The sequence below is a fragment of the Prionailurus viverrinus genome, chromosome B2 (genome assembly GCF_022837055.1).
Source record: "Prionailurus viverrinus isolate Anna chromosome B2, UM_Priviv_1.0, whole genome shotgun sequence".
NCBI lineage: Eukaryota > Metazoa > Chordata > Mammalia > Carnivora > Felidae > Prionailurus > Prionailurus viverrinus.
Window position 1 is genome coordinate 34,115,476 of NC_062565.1, and position 25,600 is coordinate 34,141,075.

The 25,600-nt window shown below is 57.5% G+C and overlaps 1 protein-coding gene across 1 annotated transcript; it reads right to left on the reverse strand.

The window, feature by feature from the left end:
• Window positions 1-1,633: 1,633 nt before the first annotated feature.
• On the reverse strand, window positions 1,634-25,455 carry TEAD3 (TEA domain transcription factor 3). Its single transcript, XM_047860353.1, has 14 exons — window positions 25,335-25,455; window positions 24,806-24,988; window positions 14,697-14,948; window positions 12,840-12,904; window positions 7,803-7,865; window positions 6,722-6,733; window positions 6,006-6,143; window positions 5,846-5,895; window positions 5,204-5,265; window positions 4,304-4,437; window positions 3,944-4,117; window positions 3,590-3,730; window positions 3,359-3,511; window positions 1,634-3,180 (listed from the first exon to the last, which is right to left on the reverse strand). The coding sequence occupies exons 1-14, from the start codon at window positions 25,453-25,455 to the stop codon at window positions 3,067-3,069; spliced, it is 1,662 nt and encodes a 553-aa protein (XP_047716309.1). The 3' UTR covers window positions 1,634-3,066.
• Window positions 25,456-25,600: the final 145 nt, after the last annotated feature.

Here is a 25,600-nt window from a genome sequence, read left to right on the forward strand (position 1 = left end):
GGGCAGTGGGGAACCTGTTTAGAGCCATGGTGCCTGCTCTCAAGCCCACAGCAGCACAATAAAGAGTAGGTAGAAGAGAAAGCAAATGGGCATGGAGGCAGATTCCATTGTGAAAGAAGGTTGAGCTATTTTCATCAAATTCCAGCCTCCGGGATGATCTGTCGAAAGCTTGTGTGCACCTGAGAATTCAGGGTTCAGCTATCTGGGGAGCCCCAGTTCTCCAGCATTAGCACTACAGGGAAATAAAGAGCCCCTAAGAAATCTCAGAGTAGCACCTAGGCCTTGACCTTAGAATTGACAAGATGACATCAGAACAGAAATGGGCAGGAAAGGCAGAACTTTAGCTCCAGTCTCTGGGATCCAGCCATCTTGGCCCTTTAAAGCTTCCCACAGAACCCTGAGCAGGTAAGAGCCACTTCAGGAGAGTCCTGGGCTCCAGCCTCACAAGACTCCCCTTACTCTGGGACCTTGAAAATAGACCTCACCCACCTCTGGATCTGTTACATTTGCATGTGGGGGCAAGGAAGTAGGGAGATGTGGGGCGAGAGGGCGGGGAGGACAGGCAAGGAGGCCAGCCATATTGCACTTGGATTTTTCACAGGAGATCTACATGATTCTAAATCACCCGAAGGCTGTTTACGGCTGTTTACTCTGGGAGAGAGAAGGCAACAACACACGTGATGATGCCTCAAGCATCCAATAGATAGAATTACCTGTTAAGCCCAGAGATCAGATTTTTGGATCCAGTCCTAGGCTGGCACGTAGTGGGTGCTTCATAAACCAAGTCCTGACTCCAGGAGCCACAACCACCTGGCTGGGGCTCCAGGCACCCTCCCCATCTTGCAAGTGAGTCTGGCGGCCATCCAATGCTGTGGACTGAGACAAAAAGCTACCAGATTAGTCTACCAGGTGCATGGTCTTGGAGTCAGGCCGACCAGATTCAAATCTTGGTGTTGCCACTGGCTGAGTGAAGACAGCATTTAACTTCAGTGTTTCCCATCTGGAGGTTGGACCAGAATGATCTAGAAAACTAGATTCTAGAGTAGGGTTACCCGATTGAGCAAATGAAAATACAGGATGCTTATTTAAATTTGGATTTCAGATAAACACATTGAAGATACTGTCTCCTCACCCTCCCCACTCTGTGGTCCCCGCTGTATGAGCACAAGATGGTTCAGAGGGGAGAGCAGGGCTTTTCCAGGCAGAGAACAGGTTGGAATCTGGCTTCCCCTGCTAGCAGCTATCCACTTGGGAAAGCACTCTTCCCCCTTGAGGTTCTTCTCGTGTAAAGTGAGGGCAGGATAGAGAACCAGCAGTAGCCACCACGAAGACTGGGGATTTAGCAGGGGGCCTCAGTAGTTGTGTGACCTTGGGCAGGTCACTTCAAAGAGACCATGCAGCAGTAGAAACTAGGCCAGCACTGGGCACATTTCAGCACTCCACTCATGGCAGGAGTGGGTGGGAGGAAGGGAGTCTGCAAAACTTTCATGGGACCTTGAGTGCAAGTATGGCTTGGGGGCCCTCCAGCAGAGATGGAGTAGGGTGGGAGGACCCAACAGGAGCTAACCTAGCAGAAGCACCCATTGGAAGCTAATCCAACCCAGAGAAGTCTGGCATACACTGGTCACACAACTAACCCACAAACAAATAACTTTAATTTTTTTTTTTTTTTTTTTTTTTGAGCAGGAGCTGGGCCTTGAGGGCCCCTGCCCCAGCCCCACGCCACGTTTATGATATAACCCATCACAGCTGGATTTAAAAAATACACAAAAAATATAATATACATTATAAAACCTAGGTTGGGTTTGGAAGTGGCCTGAGCGATATGCAAATTGTGAGGACCTTCAGGAAGCTCAGGGGCGGGTGGTGTAAGGAAGGGAAGGGGCACAGTACTTCATATGAAACTCGTGAATGCCCAGAGGCGGCTGGTAGACAGGCCAAGCTGGCAGAGGGGCCTGGGTGTTGGGAAGGGCCAGCAGGGGAAGGGTTAACCTTCAGTCCCAGAACTGATTCTGGGAAGCTGCTGTCCCAGTCCTGGGAGACTGAGATGGAGAAAAACATAAGGGAGTGGCGCCCACCAAGGGTTGACCAAACCCAAGTCTTGGGCATTAAAAAATAGCAAAGCCTTTCTGCTACCCCTTGTCCCTGGAACACTGGTCTGCCCTGAGGCTGGGGCTCCATCTTTCTACAGGACGCTCCAAGCTATTTTGGAGTCTGCCCCTGGGGGCCTTCTCCCATCAGGAAGCTGCTGACGGGCTCAGGCACTGGATCTGGGCCAGGGCGGGTTGGAGGAGGTCAGCACAGGGGCTGACAGAGGGCACCTAACAGGTGCCAAGTACCTGCTGCTCCTCTCTTCCTGCCTGGTCAGAAGCAGCTGCTCCCCTGGGAGGAGGCTCCCAACGTGGATGGCCCCAGCCCCTAGTACAGACCCTCTTTCCCATCCCCTCCAGGGAGGTAGTGTAAACCTGGGCTCTGGGGACAGGCAGCCCTGGATGAGAATTCCAACTCTGCCCCACCCTGCAAGGGTCGCTCAACTTCAAGTCTCAGCACATCATGAGACGCCAAGACCCACGACCCGTGCTCGCCTCACGCAGTCTGAGAACGGCACTGGGTACACATAGGACCTAGCACCGGGCCCGGCACATAGCAGGTGCAAGAAAGTGTGGGCCCCTCTCTCTTCTCAACCTAACTCCAACTCGACACTCTCCTTCCTGGGGCCTCTGTACTCTGACTCCCTCGGTCTCCGTTCCACCCTCCCCTGCCAGCCACACGTGCCTGAGCCCAAAGGGGTCCTCCCATTCACTGGAGGCTGGGCAGAGCTGGGCGATGGTTCAGCATCTAGGGCGGGCAGCCCCACCACTGAGCCCTCCTCTCTTCTCCCACAATTAAAGCGCAGAACAGTGGCAGGGAGTGTGTGTGCTGGGGGTAGGTGGGGAGGCCTCCTGGGTCCTGGGCCTGAGGCCTGGCAGGCGGGTGAGTCCTCAATCCCAGACTTCCAGGGGGGGCCAGGCAGGTGTGTGGAACAGACGCTCGTCCTGGATCCTGGTGGTGGGGGCAGAGGGTAGCCTAGTCTTTGACGAGTTTGTAGACATGGTGCTGGGCCCCGTGCTCGCTGGTGGAGACTTCGAAGACGAAAGCAATGACAAGCAGGGTCTCCTGGGAGTCCCGGCTCGTGACCACCTGGGGGCCAGGCAGGAGGATTCAAGGGGTCAGGCGGCACAGAGCCACAGGTGTAGGGGCCGAGAAGACCCTTCTCGTTTCTGGATAGCAGTCTCCTCACCTGAGCGATGGGTCTGGCCACCCCCACTTTGAGGCCCCTGTGCCCCCCATTCCCCGGCTGCCCCCCCACCCCCCACACCTGCAGGATGGTGAAGTTCTCCAGGACGCTGTTCATCATGTACTTCTCCGGCAGGTGCTTCAGCTTGTGGATGAAATTGATCATGTACTCGCACATGGGGGAGCGGTGGATGCGGTACACGAAGCGCCCGTTCTCCAGCCTGGCATACTCCGTCTGCGGAAGGCCACGAGGAGGGCGTCACCCAGCGTGCCTGCTCCCGGCCCCACCGTGCCACCCTGGGCCCCCACTCACCTCCACCTTCTCCACCACTTGCTTGCCAAAGGAGCACACCTTGGTGGAGACGCTGATGGTCATGCTATCGGCCGAGCTATACTGGGAGCTGACCCCGTAGAAGGCTCCTGGGCCCTCCTGGATGGTGCTGTTGAGGTCGGCCTAGATGGGGGGAAGCGAGTGTGGTGTCAGGAGGGCGGAGGCCAGAGGGAGGCTTCTGGGCCTGCCACACCAGTGTTTCACCCAAGGACCCGTCCCCAGCACTCTGCCCACAGGCCACAGGGAGAGAGGGCAGGGTCAGGGGTCAGCAGGGGGACTCAGGTACGCTGCACATCTGGGGGGCAGGGGTTGGTGGGAGCAGAGAGGGCGGCTCACCCAGAACTTGACAAGGAAGAAGGCATTAGGGGGCCCCTTCTCATAGAGTTCCTTCAGTCCCCCTTTTTTCTCTGGGAACTTGTCATAGATCTGACGCACGTCGACGGCCTCCAGAGGCGGGTCCGAAAAGGCAGGGTTCGTCTGGCCGATGTGCACAAATAGGTGTTTGCTGTACTGTGGGGAGGGCCCAGTACTGGGTCAGGAGAGCACTCAAGTGTGCAGGCCTGAGAGCTGCAGGGGAAGGGCCGCCCTGTGGCTTCCCCACCCCAGGACCCTGAGCCGTGGCCCTGGACCGCCATGCCAGGGTCTCTCCATGATTGCACAAACCCTCACCCCCACCCCCACCCTCAGCCACATTACCGTGTCGGGGTCTCGCTGCACCTCCATGAAGGCAGAATACTCGAGGAGCCGCAGCCGGGAGGAAGCGATGGTGCGGTCCTGCCACACGGGCACAGAGGCAGCAGCTGGGGGGAGCGGGGTCAGGGGCTCGTAACCTGGGAGGGCGAGATGGACCCTCATCTGCATGGCTGTGTGTGCGTGGTTACACATAGAGCCGCCTCCAGCTGCGCAGAGCATTGTGCAAACTAGAAAATGGCACCCCTTTTGGGTAGGAACACGGGTTGGATTTTGACTCCCTTTCCACGGCTTCTTGCACAGTGTACAACCTGCACAACTGTTTGCAGTGGCCCCAGTAGTACATAGCAGTGGAATTTTTATATCACTATTAACATGTATTCAAACAGAAAATGCAGGCAAGTAAAAAGGGAAAAATAGGGGTGCCTGGCTGACTCAGTCAGAAGAGCGTATGACTCTTGATCTCGGAGTCATGGGTTCGAGCCCCACATTGGATGTAGAGATTACTTAAATGAATAAAAAATTTTTAAAATAGGGAGAGTAAAAATTACCCAGGATCCCAACACCTAGAGAGAGTGAAATTCTGTTAAGATGTTGGTGTGTTTCCACGTGAGAATTTTATATATATATATATATATATACACACACACACACACACACACACACATATATAAATGTTGTATTTTTGTTGGTGTGTACTAGTTAGTAGCAGAGTTCTGGAAGCAACACTATAAAAGGTGAGGGGCCTATTCCTGTACCAATCCCCTATAGACACCACCCACTTCTCCCTCCCAGCGTAAACACAGGCACAGCCTTGCTGCCCCCCCCACCCCCCCCACCCCGCTCTTCTCAGCAGATGGGGAGGGGCAGAGGGGAGTCGGTGGCAATGTTGTGTGGGGAACTTACTGCTGAGCGTTGGCGGCAGGGGCGGCTGGATGGGGTAGGCTGGTTGTGCAAAGGGCTTGATGCTGCAGACAGGAGGAGCACAGCCTGGTTAGAGGGTCACCCCTAAGCCCACCTTCCACCTGGTCCAGTCACTTGGAGTCTCATCTGGTCTCAATAGGGAGCCACCCAGCCTTTCTGCAAAGGCCCAGAAATGCATGCTGACAAGCTAACTCACCAGCTTTTTGTCTTCTCCGCATTTTAGCATTTGTGAAATCCTGCTGTGTCTCACAACTGATGTGCACATTTAATGTAGCCTTTTGACCCCACCCCGAGCTGCTCATTAAACTGAGGGTGTGTCTGAGGATGAAAGTCCTCTTAGAATTGAGGGAACCGATTTCACTCGACTACCTGACGTGCTGACTAGGGGACCGACTGGGAGAGCAACTGAATGAGAAGGAGCTGAAGGACAGGCGACAAGTGGGTGCGTGGGTTGATGAGTGAACACACACATGAATGAATAGACAGATGCACTGCTCTCTTGCTGGTGCTCTCCATCCTCTGTTTTCGCATTAAAACTTTGCCCAGCTGTTGCTGGAACCCTGATCAAAGGGGAAGATGACTGTCAGGGACGAGGGTGTGGGAAGGATGTGCCACAATACTCACTCCTGAGAGGGTCCAGGCTGCTGTCCCAGGAGAGGGGGGCTGCTCCAGAACTGCAGAGATGGGACAAAGCCCAGCGGCCCCTCAGCATCCACGACCCCCACCGCAGCCCAGCCCTGAAGGCACTCCCTCACCTCAGCCCCACCTCCCAGGCCCCCTGTACCCGTGAGGAAGTGGAGAAGACGGCCTGGGGCAGAGGGGAGGGTGGGCTGAACTTGTTCTGTAGGACGCTGGCGGAGACAATCTGGGCAGATGACATGGATGCCATGCTCTGGAGGGCTTTGTCCTTGGAGACCTGGTCCTGGGGAGGGGAGAGGCAGTGTGAGGCCAGGCCAGAGACAGGGTTGGGGTTTGCCTCAGGGCCCCTCCCAGGCTCTCAGGGCTCTGCTATGCGGGCTCAGGGGAGTCCCAGCCCCCACCTGGGCCGGTCTCCTAAGTGTCCATCACCCCTCTGAGCACAATCCTTGGTGAGAAATAATTTTACTTTATTCTGTAACCCAGTATATACCCAAACGCTTCCCCTTATGCTGTGTGTCATTCACTCATATTTTCTATTCTGTTTCATCAGCGGTTCTCAAAGTGTGGTCCATGAACCAACAGCACCAGGATCACCTGGCAGCTTGTTAGAAATGCAAATTCTCAGGCCTCAGCCCAGACCCACTGAATCAGAAACCCTGAGGGTGAAGTCCAGAAATCTGTCTTCGACCAGCCCTCCAGGCGATTCTGATGCAGGCTCAAGTTTGAGAACCACTGTCAGTGTTCATTTTCAAAGCATGCTGGTCGCAACCTATTCAATGGATTTCACAATTCACGATTTGAAGATCCTGTATTAGGTGCTCTCCCCCCATCTCCCACCCTGGGGAGGGGCAGGCTACTTACCAGGTTCATGGCCTGTGAAGGAGAGGGAGGTGGATTAGAAGAGGCACACATGAGGGCCATGTAGGGTGGGGACCTGTCTTCTCACCCTCCTCCGCTCAACGGCCACCTGGCTCTCGGGTCTGAGGAACCCAACGGAGCTCAGAGGCCGCTGTGGACCCTCACCCCACCCCACTGCTACCCAGAGCGAGAGCTTGCCAGTGGGCGTGCCCTGGAAAGAGCAGAATGAGGGAGGGCATGCTGGAGACCTAGATGGTGGACCAAGCTGGTGCCCTGGGGGGCTGCCCAGGTCCTCTGGAGCTGTGATACAGGCATGGGGCCGAGAGCGGCAGGCTTAGTCTGCTGGGCAGCTATGAAGTAAGGGGAAGGCACAGCCTACGGGGGCCCTGAGCACTATGCTCTGGGATCCTCAGCCGTAAGGCAGTCAGGATTGAGCATCAGGATTGAGCGTCCAATGCAAGGAACAGCCATGCCCACCACAACAGCTCTGCCAGCCGATGCCCCCGTGTCTCCCCCCTGCCCACCAAAGGCCCCATGCAATTAACAAGCAGCAATTAGGAGGAAGGAGAAAAAGGAAAACGAAGAAGAGAGGTGAGCCGCAGTGGCCCCCAGATGGTCTTCCTCTCCCTCACTGTAGGGCTGGCGGTCCCCCTGGGCTTCTGCCTAGTTTCCAGAGGCTGTGGCCCTCTGTAGCCTGAAGTGGCCTTTAGACTTCATGCTGCTGTTTGTGTTTCTGAGACACCCTCCACCCCTCCATACTCTTCAGCCACCTGTCTGCCCTGGGCTGGTCTCAGAAAACAGCAGGGCCGGGCCAAAAGGTGGGGACCCCCTACCTTCAGCTTGGACTGAATCTCTCGAGATTTCCGCCTGGCTAGAACCTGCAAGTGGCTAGAGACCTGTAGAAAGAGAAAGAAAGAGAGAAAAAGAGCAGAAGGGGCAGAAGAAGAGGCAAGAACGGAGCTTCAGCCAGAAAGGAGGCACAGTGGGGCCAGAGAGCCCGCCGAGGCAGAGGCCTGAGCTGCGCGGAGATAGCGGTGGAGGTGCCGAGGAGGGACTGGAGGCCCTAGTCAGGCGCCCAACATACCTTGATGCCAACCTGGTACTCCCGCACCTTCTTCCGAGCTAGAACCTGTATGTGGCTGGACACCTAGGGGCCGCCCCGCGCCCCGTCAGAGAGGAAAACACAGAGAGTGAGGAGGCACGGCATGGGGCGGCCATGGGCAAGGAGCACCCCAGCCCTCGTCTCTGGGGCCAAATGGAAGTGGGGGAAACTATGGGGCCCTGAGCCCTGCCAGTTCTTTGCTCTCTTCTTGGCCCTGTTTTGATCAAGAGCCTATGGTAGCCTCCAGGACCACCATGTACAGTTGTATAGGTTGATCACTGCACGAGAGAACCTAAGTCAGCAAGGACTCGGGGCACCTGAATGGCTCAGTCAGTTAAACGTCCGACTTTGGCTCAGGTCATGGTCTCAATGTTCATAGGTTCAAGCCCTGCGTCAGGCAAGATCTGTGCTGACAGCTTGGAGCCTGGAGCCTGCTTCTGATTCTGATGCTGTGTCTCCCTCTCTCTCTGCCCCTCCCCTGCTCATGCTCTGTCTCTCCCTCAAAAAAAACAAAACAAAACAAAAAAAAAAAACCCCACATAAAAAACATTTTCAATCAATCAATCAATCAATCAATCAGCAAGGACTAAAATCCAGCCCAAGGTCTGCTGCTCAAGTTATGTGCCCTGGAGTAGGGCTGCCTCTAACCCAGAAGGGTATCTTTTTATTTTTCCAAAACAGGATGACTTTTTCTCTCTGATGTCTTCAGAGGAGACAGTTTCTCTCTCTCTCTTTTTTTTAAATGTTGATTTATTTTTGAGAGAGAGAGAGAGAGCAGGAGGGACAGAGAGAGGGAGACAGAGGATCCAAAGCTGCTCCACGCTGTCAGCACAGAGCCCTATCGATATGGGACTTGAACTCAAGAAATGTGAGATCATGACCTAAGCCAAAGTCGGATGTTTAACCGACTGAGCCACCCAGGTGCCCCTTTCTCTTTTTAAAACAGATTTATGTATGTATGTACATATGTATGTATTTAAGTAATCTCTGCACCCAATGTGGGGCTTGAACTCGTGACCCCGTGATGAGGTCACATGCTCTACTGACTGAGCCAGCCAGGTACCCTGAGACTTTTTTCTGATTGTCATCACCAATGGCCATAATGCTCCTGCGGGCCATCAGATTATATATTGAGGCCATATCCTCTATGAAAGATCTCCCCCTGTACCACCGCCTACATCCTATGTCAACCCCAACAGCTTGCCAGCCTATAAAACCAGGCCTGGCCCTGCTCCTGCTTTGCTCATCAGCTTCCTCCCCCAACATACCTTCCTTCCCCTTGGACAAATATATGGCCATATATATATCTATACACACACACACACACACACACAGTAGGTGCCCTTAATAGCATTTCTTCTCCAGCGTATTACAAGGGTCTAACCCTAAGCCTGAGAGAACCTAAAGGTCACTGTTTTCCCACGAAACACAAGGGGACACATGGATCCTTCCAGGATGCTTCACACGGGCATTATCAGCAATGGCTGTGGGCTTTCTTTGCAAGTTGTTTTCATCCCCACAAAGAAACTGTTTCTTTTTCTTTTTAATCATATACTGCAAGTTACTGTATAAGTGATGCTGGGCAGCCCTCTGCTACTGGGTTAGGGTCCAGGCTGGGTGTTCCTCGTGCTGCCTCACCGTGCACAGCAATCAGACACGCGTCCGGTGAGATTACTGATCGCCCCATATCATGACAATACGTGATGCTTCGTGGGCACAGCTATTACTGCCGTCAGCATTTCACACTTCCCTCATCTGACCTTCATAGCGACACAGACAAGTCAGTACTCACATCATCCCTCGAGTTACAGATGATGAAACCAAAGCACAGAGAGGTGAAGCAGCTTACCCAAGGTCACACAGCTGGGGGCTAGAGCTGGGATTTGAACCGAGGTGGCCTGAGTCCAGAGCCCACTTGCCACCAAGCTGTGCTGCCAGGATTCTCTGGACCCTTAGCACAGAGGACCACCGCCGAATGCTCAACTCGGTGACAGCTGGAAGTCACATGGAACTTAATCCTAATATAATGCTTAGCTGTTTTTTTCAATGTGGAGGCATTGTACTTGCTATTAATTGCTGTACGTGCCTGTAAAAACCCTAAAACCACATTTTTAAACCAAAAGTAAAATAAAAACAACCAAAGAAAACCCCTGCCTGTCATCTGGTTGCTCTTTGCGACACATAAAGACACGCTTAGTCCTCACAACCATAGGATGGGTCTGTCTGTCTTATCTATCTATCCATCCATACATCTATTTTTTTAAGATTTTATTTTATTTTATTTTGTTAGTTTCTTGTCCATTTATTTATTTTGAGAGAGATTGAGAGCACGCAAGCACGAGCAGGGAAGGGGCAGAGAGAGAGGGAGAGAGAAAATTCCAAGCTGGCTCAGCGTACAGCCTGATGTGGAGCTCCAATCCACACACCATGAGCTCATGATCGCAGCCAAAATCAAGGGTCAGACGCTCAACTGACTGGGCCACCCAGGCAACCTAAATTTTATTTTCTTAAGTAATCTCCACACCCAACGTGGGGCTCAAACTCATAAGAGATGGGTCCTCTTTTACAGAGATATTAGACATCAGAGTTCTAGGAAAGAATCAGGTTAGAGGAACGCTACCCTTGCAAAATGACCAAATTTTTAAATTCTGAGCTTGCCACCAGCTGGCCTGTAACACATCATCATACAGCCAGCCTTCCTGGGATACCTGGCCAGGAGCAGGTACAATGTTCCTCTGAATCAAAAGGCTCTACTACCCTCCCTACACCTCAGGTCAAAGGGACTGAGCCTAAAGGTCCCTTGACCCCTTCCCACTCTGACAAACACGTTCCTATAAACATTTCTTTCGGTGAAGCAGGAGACCGTGCCCTTCTCCTGTGTCTGCAATGGCTTTCTGTTTAGTCTTTTTTTAAAAAATTAAGTTAGCTCTACACCCAACATGGGACTTAAAGTCACAACCCTGAGATCAAGGGTCACAAGTTCTTAGGGGCACGGGGGGGGGGGGGGGGGTGCTCAGTTGGTTGAGCATCCGACTTCTGTTCAGGTCATGATCTCACGGTTTGTGGGCTCGAGTCCCACTTTGGATACTCTGTCCCCCTCTCTCTGCCCTTCCTCCGCTTGTGCTCTCTCTCTCAAAAATAAATGAAAAAAAAAAAAAAAAAAAAAAAAAAGAGTGACATGCTCCTCCAACTGAGCCATTCAGGAGCCCTGGCTTTCTGCTTATAAAGACAGAATAATAACAGCATTAGCAGCGGCAAATTCTTCTACAGTGCCCACTCTGTTCTAAGTGTCTTCACATAATAGCTAATTTAATGGCAGAGGAAGAGCCTGAGAGGCACAGTACCCCTTCCCTGCAGGTAGCGGCGAGGGTATCTGAACTTGGGGGCATGATTAGTCAGCACCTCTGACAGTCAGTCCCAGGCCCCTGGGAACAGGGCCCTTGTCTGCCTGGTTCCCTGCCGTATCCCTCATGCCTAGAATATAGTAAGTAGTAGCTCACTGATTCGCTAAATGAGTAAATGCGGTGCAGTATGAACTGGCCCAGGGAAAGTGGTTAATAAAGGCCTGAACAGGGGTGTTTAAGTGTCAGATGGCTCAGTCGGTTAAGTGTCTGACTTCCGCCCAGGTCATGATTTCACGGTTTGCGAGTTCGAGCCCCACATCAGGCTCTGTGCTGACAGCTCAGAGCCTGGACCCTGCTTCAGATTGTCTCCTTCTCTCTCTCTGCCCCTCCCTCACTCACACTCTGTCTCTCTCTCTAAAAAATAAACATTAAAAACAATTTTAAAAAAAATAATAAATGCCTGAATAAACGAGGGAGGTTCCTGCTCCCACACTGAGGGGGTGGACTCAAAACCTTCCTTTGAGACAACAGGATGGGACAGGTCAGCTCTGTCATATGCACATGGGGATCCGGGGAGGTGGGTGCAAGGTCCAAACCCCACCAGACAGGGAGGTTAGAAGAGCTGAGGGTCAGAGGCGGCTTCCGGTCCTCCCGTCTGTGCGCCCAGCCTGCCTCTCTCCCAGGCACCCCACACGGAACCCACCCCAACCAGCTCCCTTTCAGGGCTCCCGTCAGCACACAGCTGCCCTCCCTGGCCCGGGGAGCCACCCGATCATCTCTCCATGCTGCCACCACTACCCTCACCATTGCCACTACCCAGGCCACCATCGCTGTGGATCTAGGTCCCTGCCTCTGCCTGGCCCTCCCTGATCCACTGCCCCAGCTGCTCCAGGGCCAACATTCCTCGACAGCTGCCACCTGCCACTCCCTGTTCTATTCCCTTCCGTGGACCCAGCTGCCCGGAGGGGAAACCTGTCCCTCAGGCCTCTAGCCACCATCCTCGGTTCTTCCCGCCCCTCTCCCCACCCACCGCGCTGCTGACTGGTGGCTCTTTCCTGCCCGGTGGGTTCAGTCCGGGGTCCACCCCCTACCAGCCACGTGACCTTGAGGAAGTTACTTATCTTCCCCACGCCTCAGTTTTCTCATCTGTAAAATGGAGGTAATTACTATACCCACCTCATAAGGTTACTGTGAGGAATAAATACATTAATATAGAGTAAGCCCTGTATGGGTTCCCAATTATTATACGTCTATCCAACTTCCTCAGCCTAGCAGAATCCTTTCCACTTCTTCTGCCTGCCTAAATCCTAAGTTCCTACTTAAAAATGCATCTTGGGCGATACCTCCTCCAGAAAGCCTCGGCGGCCCCCCTCCTCCCTTCCCCTGCCCGGTCCAGGTCAGACCCTGTCCACCCGCCCACACTCTTTAGTTGGCCGTGCCGCCCTGCTCCGCACTCCTGTCACTGCAACCGTCTGTCTCGCTGGCTGGTCAGTGGGCCACTCAGGGCGGTGACCACGCGCCGCTGAGGCTGCCCCACGGGGCTTCTCGGAGGTCACTCAGGTTGGGGTGGTGGTGGCCGGTCAGAGAGGACAGTGCCCCTTTCTCTACGACAGCGGCAAGAGCGGCCTGGGGAGGGTGTGTGGGCGGCGGGGATGCAGCACCTGTGTCTCCCTACCTGTTTTCTCGTCCGCGTCTTCCCCGTCCTCAGTTTGATGTAGCGCGCAATCAACTCATTTCGACCTGGATTGGGGCGAGAGAAGAATGAAGAGAGGCCAAGACCCGCCCTTCCCCGCCCCAAGCTGGGAAACCCACCGGCCTCTCCCCCAACGCTGCTCTTCTGTTCCCTCCCCCGACCCTCTTCACTCCAGCCGCCCCCCAAAGGCACGAGCGGGGCAGACGGAGGGTAGGGGGAGTCCCAGATGCTCCCGCACTGCCCTGGGGGAGTGAGTAGGGGGCAACAGAGTGGGAGGAGGAAGGTGGGGCAATGTCAGGCCGCCTGACAGGTTTCCCTGCAGACAGACAGGGGCAGGTGCGGCCAAAGTGCGGCAGGACAGCTGGGCTGCTCACTCCTAGCCCCAGCAGCCCTTCCTTCCTCCCGGTGCCTGTCACCAGTGTTCACGTGTGAGTGAGGCCTGCCGCAGGTGGCACACGTCCCCAAGGGTGTCTGATGGAGTTCTGGATGGGCTCCTGTCCTAGCTGTCCTTGCCATGAGGAGAGACCCTGGACAAGTCCCTCTCCTTCTCTGGTGAAAGAGGCAGGAAGGACCCGATGGTCTCCACCACACCTTCTACCCTGACAGCCTGTGTCAAGATGGCACTGAGCACATCACTGTGTCCTCGAGCCTGTCACCGCCATGACACGGCTTACCAGTGTCTCTCCTGACTTGTTGAGATGCCGGCAAATGCTTAGCCAATACCTTTTATCCCCCAAATCCAGGCTCCCTGGCCCCCAACCCCATCACCTCCCCAGAAGGGCCACATTCTCCAAATTCCTCTTCCATGACAGAACCAGCCCCACTGCCCCTCCCTTCCTGCCTGCCCCTCTCCACCCCACTCCCTCCGCCCTGTCTAAAAATACCCTGTGGGGCTGCCCCAGCCATCTGGGAGGTAGCAGTAGGGACAGGCAGCCCCCGCCCTATGGAAGCGCTCTGGAACATCTGCCTGCCCACGAGTGGGCTCTGGGGCTAGGGCGAGCATGGCACAGAGGGTGGGGACAAGGGACACTGCAGTCCTTACCACTTGGCCCAGCTGTCTCCTTCCTGGCCCCCGTCACGGTCATGGACGCTGGGAGGGGATGGGCTGAGGGCTTGCCTCAGTCAGCCATAGGCCGTCAGGGAGGGTTGGAGGGAGTCGGCAAGGAGCCAGGCCCAGAAGGGTTGAGTTATCCCAAAAATGCAGCTCTGGGAGAGCCCTCTCAGGGCTGGACAAGAGGGGGACACTCCCTTCTGGAGGCAAGGGATGGGCAAGGTGGCAGAGAGCAGGCCAGGAGAGCAGGAGACACTTGGGAGGTGGTCTGAGGAATGAAGGCGTCTCCTGGTCTCTCCAGCCCTCTTCCTAACCCAGGCCCCTGTCGCCGTGTGGCCTCCCACCAGCGCGCAGCGCCCCCATCCCACACCCAGGAACTGGAGGGAACTCGCCAGTAGGACACCCCAGGTCTTACCCTGGGGCTTCCCCACCCTCTGTGGGGAAAGACCTTGTCCCAGGCCTAGCCTGGAGCACACTGGACTGACCCAGTTTCCTGTGTCCACTGAGTCACCCTGAAACCTGTAGGCCAGCAGGGGGAGGAGAGGAGGAGCCGCCGGGGGTGTCAAGGTGTGGGCCTCACTCTGGTGGAGGGGGCGAGCCTGGCTTGTTTATGAGGAGGATCCAGACACACAGGCTTACACGCCCAGACTCGCCCGTGGCAGGCTGGCGGCCTCACAGGACTTCGCCAAACCGGTTGGGTGAGGGGGCAGAGAGCAGGGGGAGGTGCCAGGGAGGACCAGGCCACCTCTCCGGTCCTGTCCAGTGTCCCCGTGCCTCCCCGCACGCACCGTACATCTTGCCCTCGTCTGACAGGATGATCTTGCGGCGGCCGCAGGGCGGGTAGATGGCCAGGGCCTCCTGGAAGCTCTGCTCGATGTCGGGGCTCCACACACCCTCCGCGTCGTTGTCCAGCCCCTTGTCCAGGCCCTCGGGCCCATCCTCCCGGGCCTCCCCGGGGCTGCTGCTGGCATTCCAGCTGTTGGACGCTATTGTGCTGGTTGCTCTGGGCTCTGGGCCTGAGCCCGCTGGGCAGCCGGAGCCTGTGGGGCAGACACAGAGGAGTTAGGGCCAGGCTTCTCCCAGATCCCAGCAATCTCCCACCCCAGGGGCAGGTGCTCCAGGGCAGGGTGGAGGTAACCAGAGGTTATGCCTGTTCAGCGCTGTGTGACCTTGACCGAGCTACATCACCTCTCTGAGCTTTCGGTCCTATAAGACAAGGAAAAGGTCTCCTTGAGGTTGTAAGGGAAATGAGATCATGACAAAGTACCAACCCCCAATGCCTGACTCATAAAACACGCGAGACATAATCTTGGTGGTGATCGATAACAACAATAATAATGCCTATATCTACACGGCACTTTTGTGGGGAAGAAGCACATTCATATTCATTTAATCCTCAAAGCTAAGGCAGGGAGGGCAAGGACTGGTGCCCATTATTCAGATGAGAGACTGAGGCTCCCAAGGTTATGCGGCTGCCAAAGGCATCGTGACAAGTGGAGAGGAGAAACAGGAGTGGGGCCCGGTGTGTCTGCAGCTCTCAGAGGGGCTGCTCGGCTCTGACTCTGCCTGCTCCTCCTCGGGTCTTGGGCATCCCCAGCCAGGGACCCCCCCCTCCCCCCCACCTCCTCAATCTCCCCCTGCCCCAGTGCAACCCTGCTGAAGACCCATTATGCGGGATGGGGAGGGTCCCTGATCCAGGAAGGGTGTGGTCGTGACTTCCCTAAAAGATAACTCACAAGGAACCTAAACATGGGGGCTGGGACTGTCCCAGGAATTGCGAGGAGGGAGGGATGCTGGTTGGCAAGGGAGCAGCTGAGAAGGTGCCTGGCCAACAGCCTTGCTCAACCCCACTGGCTCCTCCGTCCCACTTCCTGTTCCTGCACCTCCCGGCCCCACAGCAGCCCATAAACCACCCACACGCCTGCCCCTGCCCTGGCCCACATTGCAGATGGGCCAGGGCTCTGTAAACTCTGAGTTCCCTGCACACGCCAGACTGGGTTATTAACTTAGACCGCACCCGGCAGTGCCCCCAACACACACAGCTCCAAGGCTCACCCCCAACCCCCTTCAGCCTCAGACTCTGCATGGCCAATGCATTATCAGGGTCCTGGGAGCCTTGGAGCCCAAGAGGGCTACATCCAAGGACTTTGCTCTGGCCTGCAGGGAAAGCGGGGGGTGGGTAGGGTAGGAAAGAGATATGGAGACCCCTCTGCAGCCAAGGAAGATAATTCTTTCCCCTCAGACAAGAATTCCAGGTCCTGCCAAATGGGTAGAGGGTCCTCTCTGCGGGGCCACCTGTTTAGGGAGGCTTGAAGAGTGTGGCTAGTGGCAAAGGATGGGGAGGGCCTAGGAGGCCTGAACGTCAGAAGGATATAGACTTAAGATTACTAATGAGGGGCGCCTGGGGGGCTCCATCAGTTAAGCGTCTGACTTCAGCTCAGGTCATGATCTCACGGTTCGTGGGTTCGAGTCCCATGTTGGGCTTTGTGCTGACAGCTCGGATCCTGGAGCCTGCTTCGGATTCTGTGTCTCCCTCTCTCTCTACCGCTTCCCTGCTTGTGCTCTGTCTCTCTCTCTCACACACACAAAAATAAACGCTAAAAAAAATTTTTTTTAAATAATAAACATTAATATTAAAAAAAAAGACTACTAATGAGAGCACCTGTTATATGGCAGGCACCGTTCTGGGATTTTACACGCATTGATTCATTCAATCCTCAAAATAACCCATGGGGTAGAGACTATTACTAGTCCCACTTTACAGATGAGGAAACCAAAGAACAGAGAGGTTAAGCAACTTGTCAGACACACAGCTAGTAAGTGCTGGAGCTGGGCTCTGAGCGTACGCAATCTGGCTTCAGTCCCTTAACCAAGGGGATGAAGCTGAGAAGCCTCACCACCTTGAGCCAGAAAGGAAGCCCAGCTATCATGGCAACTGCTCTGAGCCCACCCAGTGGGGTCCAGACCAGGGGCCTCCCCCCAGCCCAAGTAGCTGGGGCAACTTCAAGGACACCCATATTCCTGAAGCCCTTTCTGTGAGGCCTCCAAGACCAGGAGGAACAGCTCTCCCACACCAGAGGGGTGGCCAGGGAGAGAGGAAGCCATGCTCCTGACCAGTGAGACGGCCAACTCCTCTACTCCCAGCCTGTCTCTCCCCACCGGAAGTTATATCCCCATCCCTTCCTTAACTCCTGAGGCCACGTTCTTGGAATAAAAATGTGAGAGGGCAGAGACTCAAGACTGGAGACCCAGTGACTCCCATATTGAGGTAGTTGAGATGCAGGGCCTCCTCCCAGATCCGACACTGCCACAGGCTATGAGGGGAGGCAGAAGAGGGGCTACAGTGGGCTAAGACCCCTCCCAACAGAGTCCTCAACGCATTTCCCCCCAAATCCTTTCCTGAGGCCTCCCTCGGAGCAGCAGGGGCCCAGCGCATGGGGGGCCCTGGCAGCCCCAGACTTTTTACAGCAATTTTCCTGCCTCCCCCAAGTCTCTGCCCGCCTCCCCTCTTCCAGGCGGCGGCCCCCCCCCTTCTCGGGGTGATGTCAGCCCCGCCCCGCCCCCCGCAGGAGCACTGTGGCCAAATATGGCGAACACAGCAGTGCTTGGGAGCTGGGACAGACTGGGGGGGCGGGGCGGCGGCCCCTGGCTGGGACCGCTGGCAGCTGGTGAGGGGGAGGGGAGCCCAGGGGGCGGCTGCAAGGACGAGTCAAGGAGACAGTGGGACCACCGTCCCTTCCGCTGGCTCATAGGCACCGGCAAGGCTCACTTTCTAGGAACACTCCTGTGGGCACAGGCGCCAACACAGGGGCCCACAGGTGACCCCTGCCCCACACAGCCACGCACAGGTATGCTGTGTGGGTGCCTGGACTGACATCCAAATGAGAATGTCCGTACCCCCCAGGCTGAGGCACACCCGTGGGCGTCAGCGAGCAGGCAGCTGCGCCAGGCAGGGGGCTGAGCTGGGGTCTCTGTCCTAGGGCAGCGCTCAGGAGTCTAGGCCAGCTGCTCTGGTCTTCCCAGAGTTATTGCTGTGGGTTGAGGACCGAACCTCGGACCCTCACACCACTGGGGACCCAGCTCTGGGGCCGCGGGCTCTTCAGACGGCTGCAAGCTGGACACGTGTGGGGCTCAGGCACGGTGGAGGGAGGAACGGAGAGGGGTGCCCTGGGGTGAGAGGCAGCCGGGGGCAGGGTCTCCTCCCCGCTGTGCAGAGTGGGGTGGGGAGGGATGGCAGCCCCCAGCTGCTTGTCGGTGCTCACCCAGCCGTCCAGGGCGTCTGCCTGCTGGACTGGGCCACCAAGAGGGGTGGGAGACAGGGAGGAAGACCTGAGTGAGGGGCAAGGGGGTGGGGTAAAGTAGACAGAGACAGATAGACAAGACAGACAGACAAGAAAGACAGACAAGGGAGACAGGAGAGTCCCAGAGAATAAGAGACAAAACCCCCACAAAACCTTGGAGTGAGACCCAGAGAAGGAGAGATCCAGAGAGAGACAGAGCTGGACCCAGAGACAGTGACCAAGAGACCCAGACAGATAGAGACCAAGATCCGGAGAGACAGAGGCACACAGCTGGGGGGGGGGGGGGGGGGGGGGCGGGGGTGAGAGAGGCAGGGAAGGGAAATATCAATAAACTCAGAAACAGTCGGGCAGGGAGGGAGGGGAGGAGCTGGCAACAGAAAGACCCAGAGTTCAGGACAGACCTAGAAGGAAGGAGTGGCAGGGAAGCCACAACAGGGCCAGGGCCAGGGCATCCCAGTCCTGTCCCATCTGCTCCGTCCCTCTTAGAGACCACCTCCTATCTCCCTCTGCAGTGGCCCTTTACTACTGCAGGCTGTGGCCCACTGCCTTTACCCCCGGTCTGACCAGCCATTCCTGCTTCCACTGTCTCAGGGCCCTCAGCCTTCAGAGGTCAGAGGTGCCTCTGGTGGTGGCAGGGATGGGAGCTGGGAGCTAGGAGCTAGGAGGCTGGGTGAGCAGGCTTTGGGGCCCTGGGGGAGATAAGGGGCACCCTGCTGCCCACTCCCCACCCTGGGGCCAGATTGCTGGAATAACTGGCTGGACAGCTCCAGTGATGGGAGGCCAGAGCTGGGCAGCCACACGCACGGGCCCTAGGCCCCCACCCCCACGGGGCCCGCAGCCTCCAAACCACCCAGCCCACACCTCCCTTTCAAGCGAGGAGAGGAGAGAGCTCCCCCAGACTGCCCTGACTGGGGATTCAGACAAGGCCAGTCGAGGCAGGTGGGTGTTGTCCCCACATCCCCCTGCCCCCTCCCTTCCATACCAGCCCCACTGGGAGGACGAACTAGCCCAGTGACCCTCCTGGATTAGGGGCCAGCCGCTGTCCACTTCTGCAGGGACCACAGGGCCTCCCCGTGCTCTCACTCGGAGTGAGAACATTGGTCAAAAGGCAGAGAACATTGGTCAAAAGGCAGAGGGATTTTAGTGAAATCAACAGTTGCACCCCCAATCTCCCACCCCCAACCCTGGGCTGGGCTGACCCGCCAGGGGGTTGAGGATGGGAGGGCAGTTGATGAGGGCTAAGGGAACCTCCCCACCCCCTCTGCCTTTCCCTGCTTCCTTCTCACCCGCCCCCACAGGGAGGCCAGCTGTTCTCCAGCTGCCAGAAGCTCCCACCCTAGAAGTAGCCATGCTCCGGTTGGGACTGCAGAGGGGGCAGGAGGGGGATGGTGTCTGCCTCCCCCACCTCCAGCACAAGGACCCCTGAGGGACCCGGCCAAGTGGCCACACCCTGCCAGGCTGGGGAGGGAGTACCCTCCTCCCTGGAGTAGGGTACAGATTTTTACAGGAGGAAGCAATTTGCAGAGCCCTAGGAGGGAGGTGGGGAGGTCTCCTCCCCTCTCTCCGGCTTATTAATGTGCTTCCAATTTGGGAATCAAGACTCTCTACACCCACCCCCACTACGCAGGGCACAGGCTTCCTGGGGTACAGAGGGGGCAAGCAGCCCCCCAGGCTTCCTTCCCCAAAGCTGATCCTCACTGTCCCAGCGCTGCGCCCCCCCCCCCCAACCCGTGTAGGGGAGTGGGAGGTAGAGTCTCAGCGACCTCAAACCTCTGCAGAGAGAAGGGGCCCAGTGACCAGACCTCCCTTCACCCCTACTCTGGGACTCTGTCCTGTCTCATCTTTTTTTTTTTTTTAACTAAGTAATCTCGATGCCCAACGTGGGACTCAAACCCATGACCCCCGAGATCGAGAGTCACATGCTCCCACTGACTGAGCCAGCCAGGCATCCCTGTCTCCTCATCTTGTCCCACTGCAGCGAAGACCAGGAATCCAGCTGGTGGGTAGGGGCAGGGAGGCAGCCAATGGGTAGCTTGGGCAAGTGGGTTTCCCAGTTCATTCACATGCCCACGGCCCGCCTCAGCCTGCCTGCACCCAGGCCCCTGGTACCCTGTGTCACGTGACGTCACGCACGTGGTGAGCTGCCACCAGTCCCTCGGTCAATCCCCCCACTATGAGAGTCACAGTGTCCTCTATAAACGCACACAGGCTTCCTCTTGGTCCTCCTCTCTCACGTGCATACTTGTCCAAACCCCCCCCCCCCCCCCCCCCCCGCCAGCCACTGTCCCGCACAGTCACTGTTACCTGCGTCTCTAGCCTTTGTTTCTTTTTAAACTTTCTACTGTGGTAACCCATACATAACATCACATTTACCGTTTTAGCCATTTTTAAGTGCCCCATTCGGCGGCATTTACGAACTTTCCTTCTTTGTTTCGGACGGTTATCTTTTTCACGCTCCTCCATGCGGACGCCCCACGAATCAGGGTCCCAGGCCCTCAAGTTCATCACACACGGTACCCGGGGTGTGCCTGGCACAGCCCTGACAGTTGTCACCCACACTGTTCTATGGTCCCAAGCAACCTCAGATAGTGCCCGGCCACAGAGGCCGCCTCAGTCACGCCCCGCGCTTCCCGTGCCATGCGGCGCTGCCCGGGCAGGGTCTGGAGCTCTGGTTCACCTACACGCCTCTTTCCCACCCCCTTATCACGACGGCCGCTCAGCACCGTGTCAGGATGGCTTCTCCTCACACACACCACGTCCTGTCCTACTTTTCGTCATGTGTCACGAAGAGCGGCACACACAGCCTATCAGAGTTCCTACACACCTGAGGCTCCTTCCTATGCTGTTCACACCCACACACACGTAGTCACACCACTGCATCACACATCACGCAGGTGGCTCATTCTGCTTATCGCACACACACACACACACACACACACACACACGGCATCAAACGATCGCAGCGTCCCTCATGTATTCCGAGCATCAGGATCCCATCCGGTGTCAGACAGAGGCTCACATGGTTGGGTCTTCCATAAAACACGTCCCCCATGATGGCCACTCACACACAGAGACCGCGTGCATGGCTTTCTTTCACACACACGCTGAGCCCGTCGTTCATGGTGGCTCCCACATACACACGGTGTCGGTCACTCACACGAGTGTTACAAAGTCACGGGCAATGTCACATAAGGCTTCCCTCGCATACAAGTGCAGCCTCACATGCAGTCACGCAAGCTGGTTTTAGCCGGTTCTGTCACGCGCACACCCCCCGCACACGCAGCGTCACCCACACAGAATGTCCCACTCAGCCTCTCTCTCACACACGTCCAGCGTCACACATGGCTGCACTCTCATTTCCCTCTATCACTTCCTGTCCTTTTGGGACTGGCAGGGAGCACAGGAAACAATCAGCACTCTAGGAAACCTCAAGGGCTGAGGCTTTAGGGAGACCCGTGGCCTGACAGGATTCTCTGGCCTCCGGCCTTCTGCGGGACCCTTAGAGGACAGGCAAAGAAGTCCTTTCCCCTCTCGGGTCCTCCTCTGAGGGGCAGCACACCTCCTGCAGACAAGCCTAGGCTGGCACAACCCCAGGAGAGAGGTGAGGCCAGGGCAAGGCCTTGAGGACAGGCCTGAATGTGATCTGCTGACCTCTGACCACAGAAGTTCCCGCCATGGCCCCAGGGCTGCCCCACAGGCCCATGGAGACCTGGTTCCTCAAGACCACCCCTCCAACCCCACAGCTTCTGCAGCCCCCACGTGGGAAGAAGAGGCTGTGACCTCCTAGCTTCCTCCACAGCTCTTAAGCTGCAGCATTAATAGCCCTCATGGCTCCCTGGCTCCTTGGGGTCTGGCACCCCAGATCCCTTCCCCTCTCCTCACTGTGGGTGGACTCTTCAGCTCCTCATCCCTTCGTAAGTGAGGAGGTAGGGGGTACTGGTAGCTTCTGTTCCCTTCCAGCTTCTGCCCCGAGCCCCTAGTGGGGTCCAGGAATCTGGCTGAGGGGCAGGCCATCCAAGTGACCTCTCAACACAATTCACCCTGGCCAGCCTTGCCAGACCCCAGGGCCACTTCAGAGGACAAGTTTCCTCAGCTCTGCCTGGCTTCCCTGTCCCTTGCTGTCTGCTGCCTGCAACCCTTTCAGCCGTACTCCCCTGGTTTACATACTCCTCAGTCACCCCCTGGTTTGTCCTCACCTTCTTCCTTAGGCCACTGGATCACCCACTCACCTCTCCAGACCTCACCAGGTTCACGTTCCATAATGGAAGGAGAAGGCAGGCCAGCTGACTAGGAGGCTGGGACTCTGGAAGGCGCTCAAAGATAAGGGACCTGAGAAGTCATTTATTCTGAGCAGGGAAACTGAGGGCCCAGATGACACAGGTGGTTAAAAGCCCGGCTGGGACCAGATCTCTAGTTCCTTGACCTTCTCTTTGAGATATCCCCTTCTCGTTTTAATATTTCCTCAACTGGCAGAATGCACAGGGTCTACAAACCTGAGGGTGAGGGTGGGAGCACAGACCAGGATGCAGACACACACACACACACACACACACACACACACACACACACACACAGCTCTGTCCTGCCAATCATTGACCATCCCACTGAGCCATTCCCCAGTCCAAATATGCTAATTAGCATTAATTATTGTTCCCTCCCTTAGGGGGGTGGGAGAAAGGCTCATGAGGTTGAGAATCCAATTGGTTCTTAACCTCTCCCTGAAGAGGGGGCATCAGGGCCCCTGAAGTCACCCTCACCTGACAGCCTATTCCTAGAAGATACATCTGTCCATCCCCTACCCACAGGGCGAGCAGGGATCCAGAAGACCATAGAACCATGTCCTGAAGTGACACCCTCCTGGTGGGGGGTGGGGGGGGCAGTTCTTGGAAAAGGAGCTACAAGAATCTGGAAGGGAGGAGAACATAATTCTCCCACATCTCCAACTTTTGGGGTCTTTGGATATTCTCCTTGTCCCAGGCTGTCCCCAATCATGCTAACCAAGGTGTCCTCGCCCCCTGCACTGGGGTGGAACATGTTTACACAGAACCAGCCACAAGAGATGGGATACACAGAGCCGCCATGGGCACCAGCCCCTAGAGCTGTGTCCAGTCCCTACCCCCATCCCCTGCTTTCCTGGACTACAAGTCCAGGCCTGACCTGGTTCTGCCTCTACCTGGAGAGAGAGAAAGCACAGAGGGAGGTGCCCCCTGAGAAGCCCTCCCTCAAGGCCTCATTCTCTCTTGTCCAGAAAGAATCTCTGAGCCCTGGATCAGGGCCTCTCTCCCAAAAAGGTGACAGAGTGGGGTCTCAATGACACTTTCCCGGGGCCTGGCTAGCTGAAAACCAAATGCAGACAGGCACTCCTGACCTTTCCTCCCCAGGCAGGAGTAAAGGGCATGACAGACAATGGTGGTGGGGAGGGAGGGAGGGGGGAGAACAAACCTCCTTCAAACCCTCTAAAGTCTAAACAAGGCTCTGAGGAAGTGTAGCGAAAATAAGGCCCCAAAACCAGCCCCCTTTGGAGCCAGGCTCTTAGAGCCCTGGTCTGGAACTCCGAACCCCCACCCACTGGGGCAGAACTGGACGGAGCTTAAGCCCCTGCCTCTCAGGGGGCACACGCCCAGGGCGCGCAGCTCTGCTCCCAGTCACCCTCCACAATCCAGCGCAGCCACAGGCACCGCGCGCAGGAGCCGGCCTGGACGCCGGGAGGCCGGGCCCGAGGCCTGCGTGGAGCTGGAGCCGGGCGGGCTCGGAGAGAGCGCGAGCCGGGAGTCCAAAGGGCGGCGGGGCCCGGGACTGGGAGTCCTGGGTACGAGCTCCCCAGTGGCAGGGCCCCCGAACCGTGCGCCCCCAAGACCCCTGCCTCGGCACCCCATACTCGGACGGTGGGACAGACGAAGGCACCGGAGACAATCTCCCGGTTCCCCGACCTCCCCCAACCAACTCGTCCGGGTCGCGGGGGGAGGGGGGTAGGGGTGGGAGGGGTGGGCGGGGCTTCCCGGAGAGCTTTTCCCCCCCTTCCCTCTAAACTTCCCGGCACCCAGATCCGGGGCTCAGGCTCAAGCTGGACAATAGCTCGGGGATCTAGCCCCCCGCGAGTGCCCCCCCAATCCAGAACCAGCCAACCAAACCACCTCTCCCAGTACGGCCTCTTCCCGGCGTCCTCCCGGCTTACCTGGTCCGAGCTCGGGGGGGCGCTCCGGCCGGGCCGCTCCGCCGGGCCCGAAAAAGCTGAGAGGGGGGCCGGGGAAGGGGGGTCTTGGGGAGGGGGCTGGCCGGAATGTGCGGAATGAGCCGGGCCGGAGCGGGAGGCGCCGGGCGCGGAGGAGGGAGCGAGCGGGACGGAAAGTTTGTGTTGAGGAGCCGGGGCGGGGGGTGGGGGCTGCGGGGAAGGAGGGGGCGGGGCGCGCAGGGGGGCGGGCACCGACCGGGAGGGGCGGGGCCGGGCCGCGCGGGGCCGCCCCCAGTCGGCGCTCGGGCTGCCCACCCCATGGCTTCGCGACCTGTGGCTGTTCCCGGCCTTCCCGCGCCTAGGCGCTTCGCTCCCCGCCTGCCAGTGCCACGCTCCCAACTTCTCCCTGCACGCCGGGCCTTACCCCACCTCCCCAGGACCCCACCGCAATTTGGGGCTCGGGGCTGGGCGGGGCCGAGGGCGGAGCTCCCGCCTAGCCGGCTGGACTCCCGTCGGGGTGCCGCGTCACGAGGAGCCCCGGGGGGCCGAAGCGCACGGGCCTCAGGGCTCCCTACCCGCACCCCCCCCCCCCCCCACGAGTCCGGAGCTGCCGAGGCGGAGCGCCCTCTCCGGCCCGAGAGCCCGCCCCCAATTCCCGGGGCCCCAGACCCCGCCCCGCCCTGGCGACTGCGCCCTCCATACCCGGACCCGGTTTGTCTGGTTCTCCCCGAGAGGCTTGTTTCTCGAATTTCTCCCTTTCCCCCTCTTCCCGGACCTCCGGGGCCCTCCCTCTCGGCCCGGGGCCCCCGCGGGGGGCGTCTCGACACTACGAGCCCGCCGAGTTTCGGTAGGACCGGCGCTGGGCGCGGGGGAGGGGACGCGGGAGTGCCCCGGGCCTGGGCGGGAGCGGGGTGGGGGTGTGGGGAGGGAGGCCTCCAGCCCGCCCTCCGGACCTCTCCCGCGCTCCGGACCCCTCCCGCCGCCCAATTCTCGGCACGCGCTGAAGAACCACTGCTCGCTGGGCCTGGGACGCGGCTTTATTGGGGACGTGGGTACCCGGTCTTCGTCCCCCATCACCTACCCCCTCCTCGGAACCCGCCCCACTCCGCGGAGCCCTAGTACGATCCCGGAGGGGGTTAAAACAACACTGACTACTGCTCCTGGACAGGAAGTGACTGGGGCGCGGGGCGGGGAAGGGGGGGCGGCTGGTGAAGCGGCG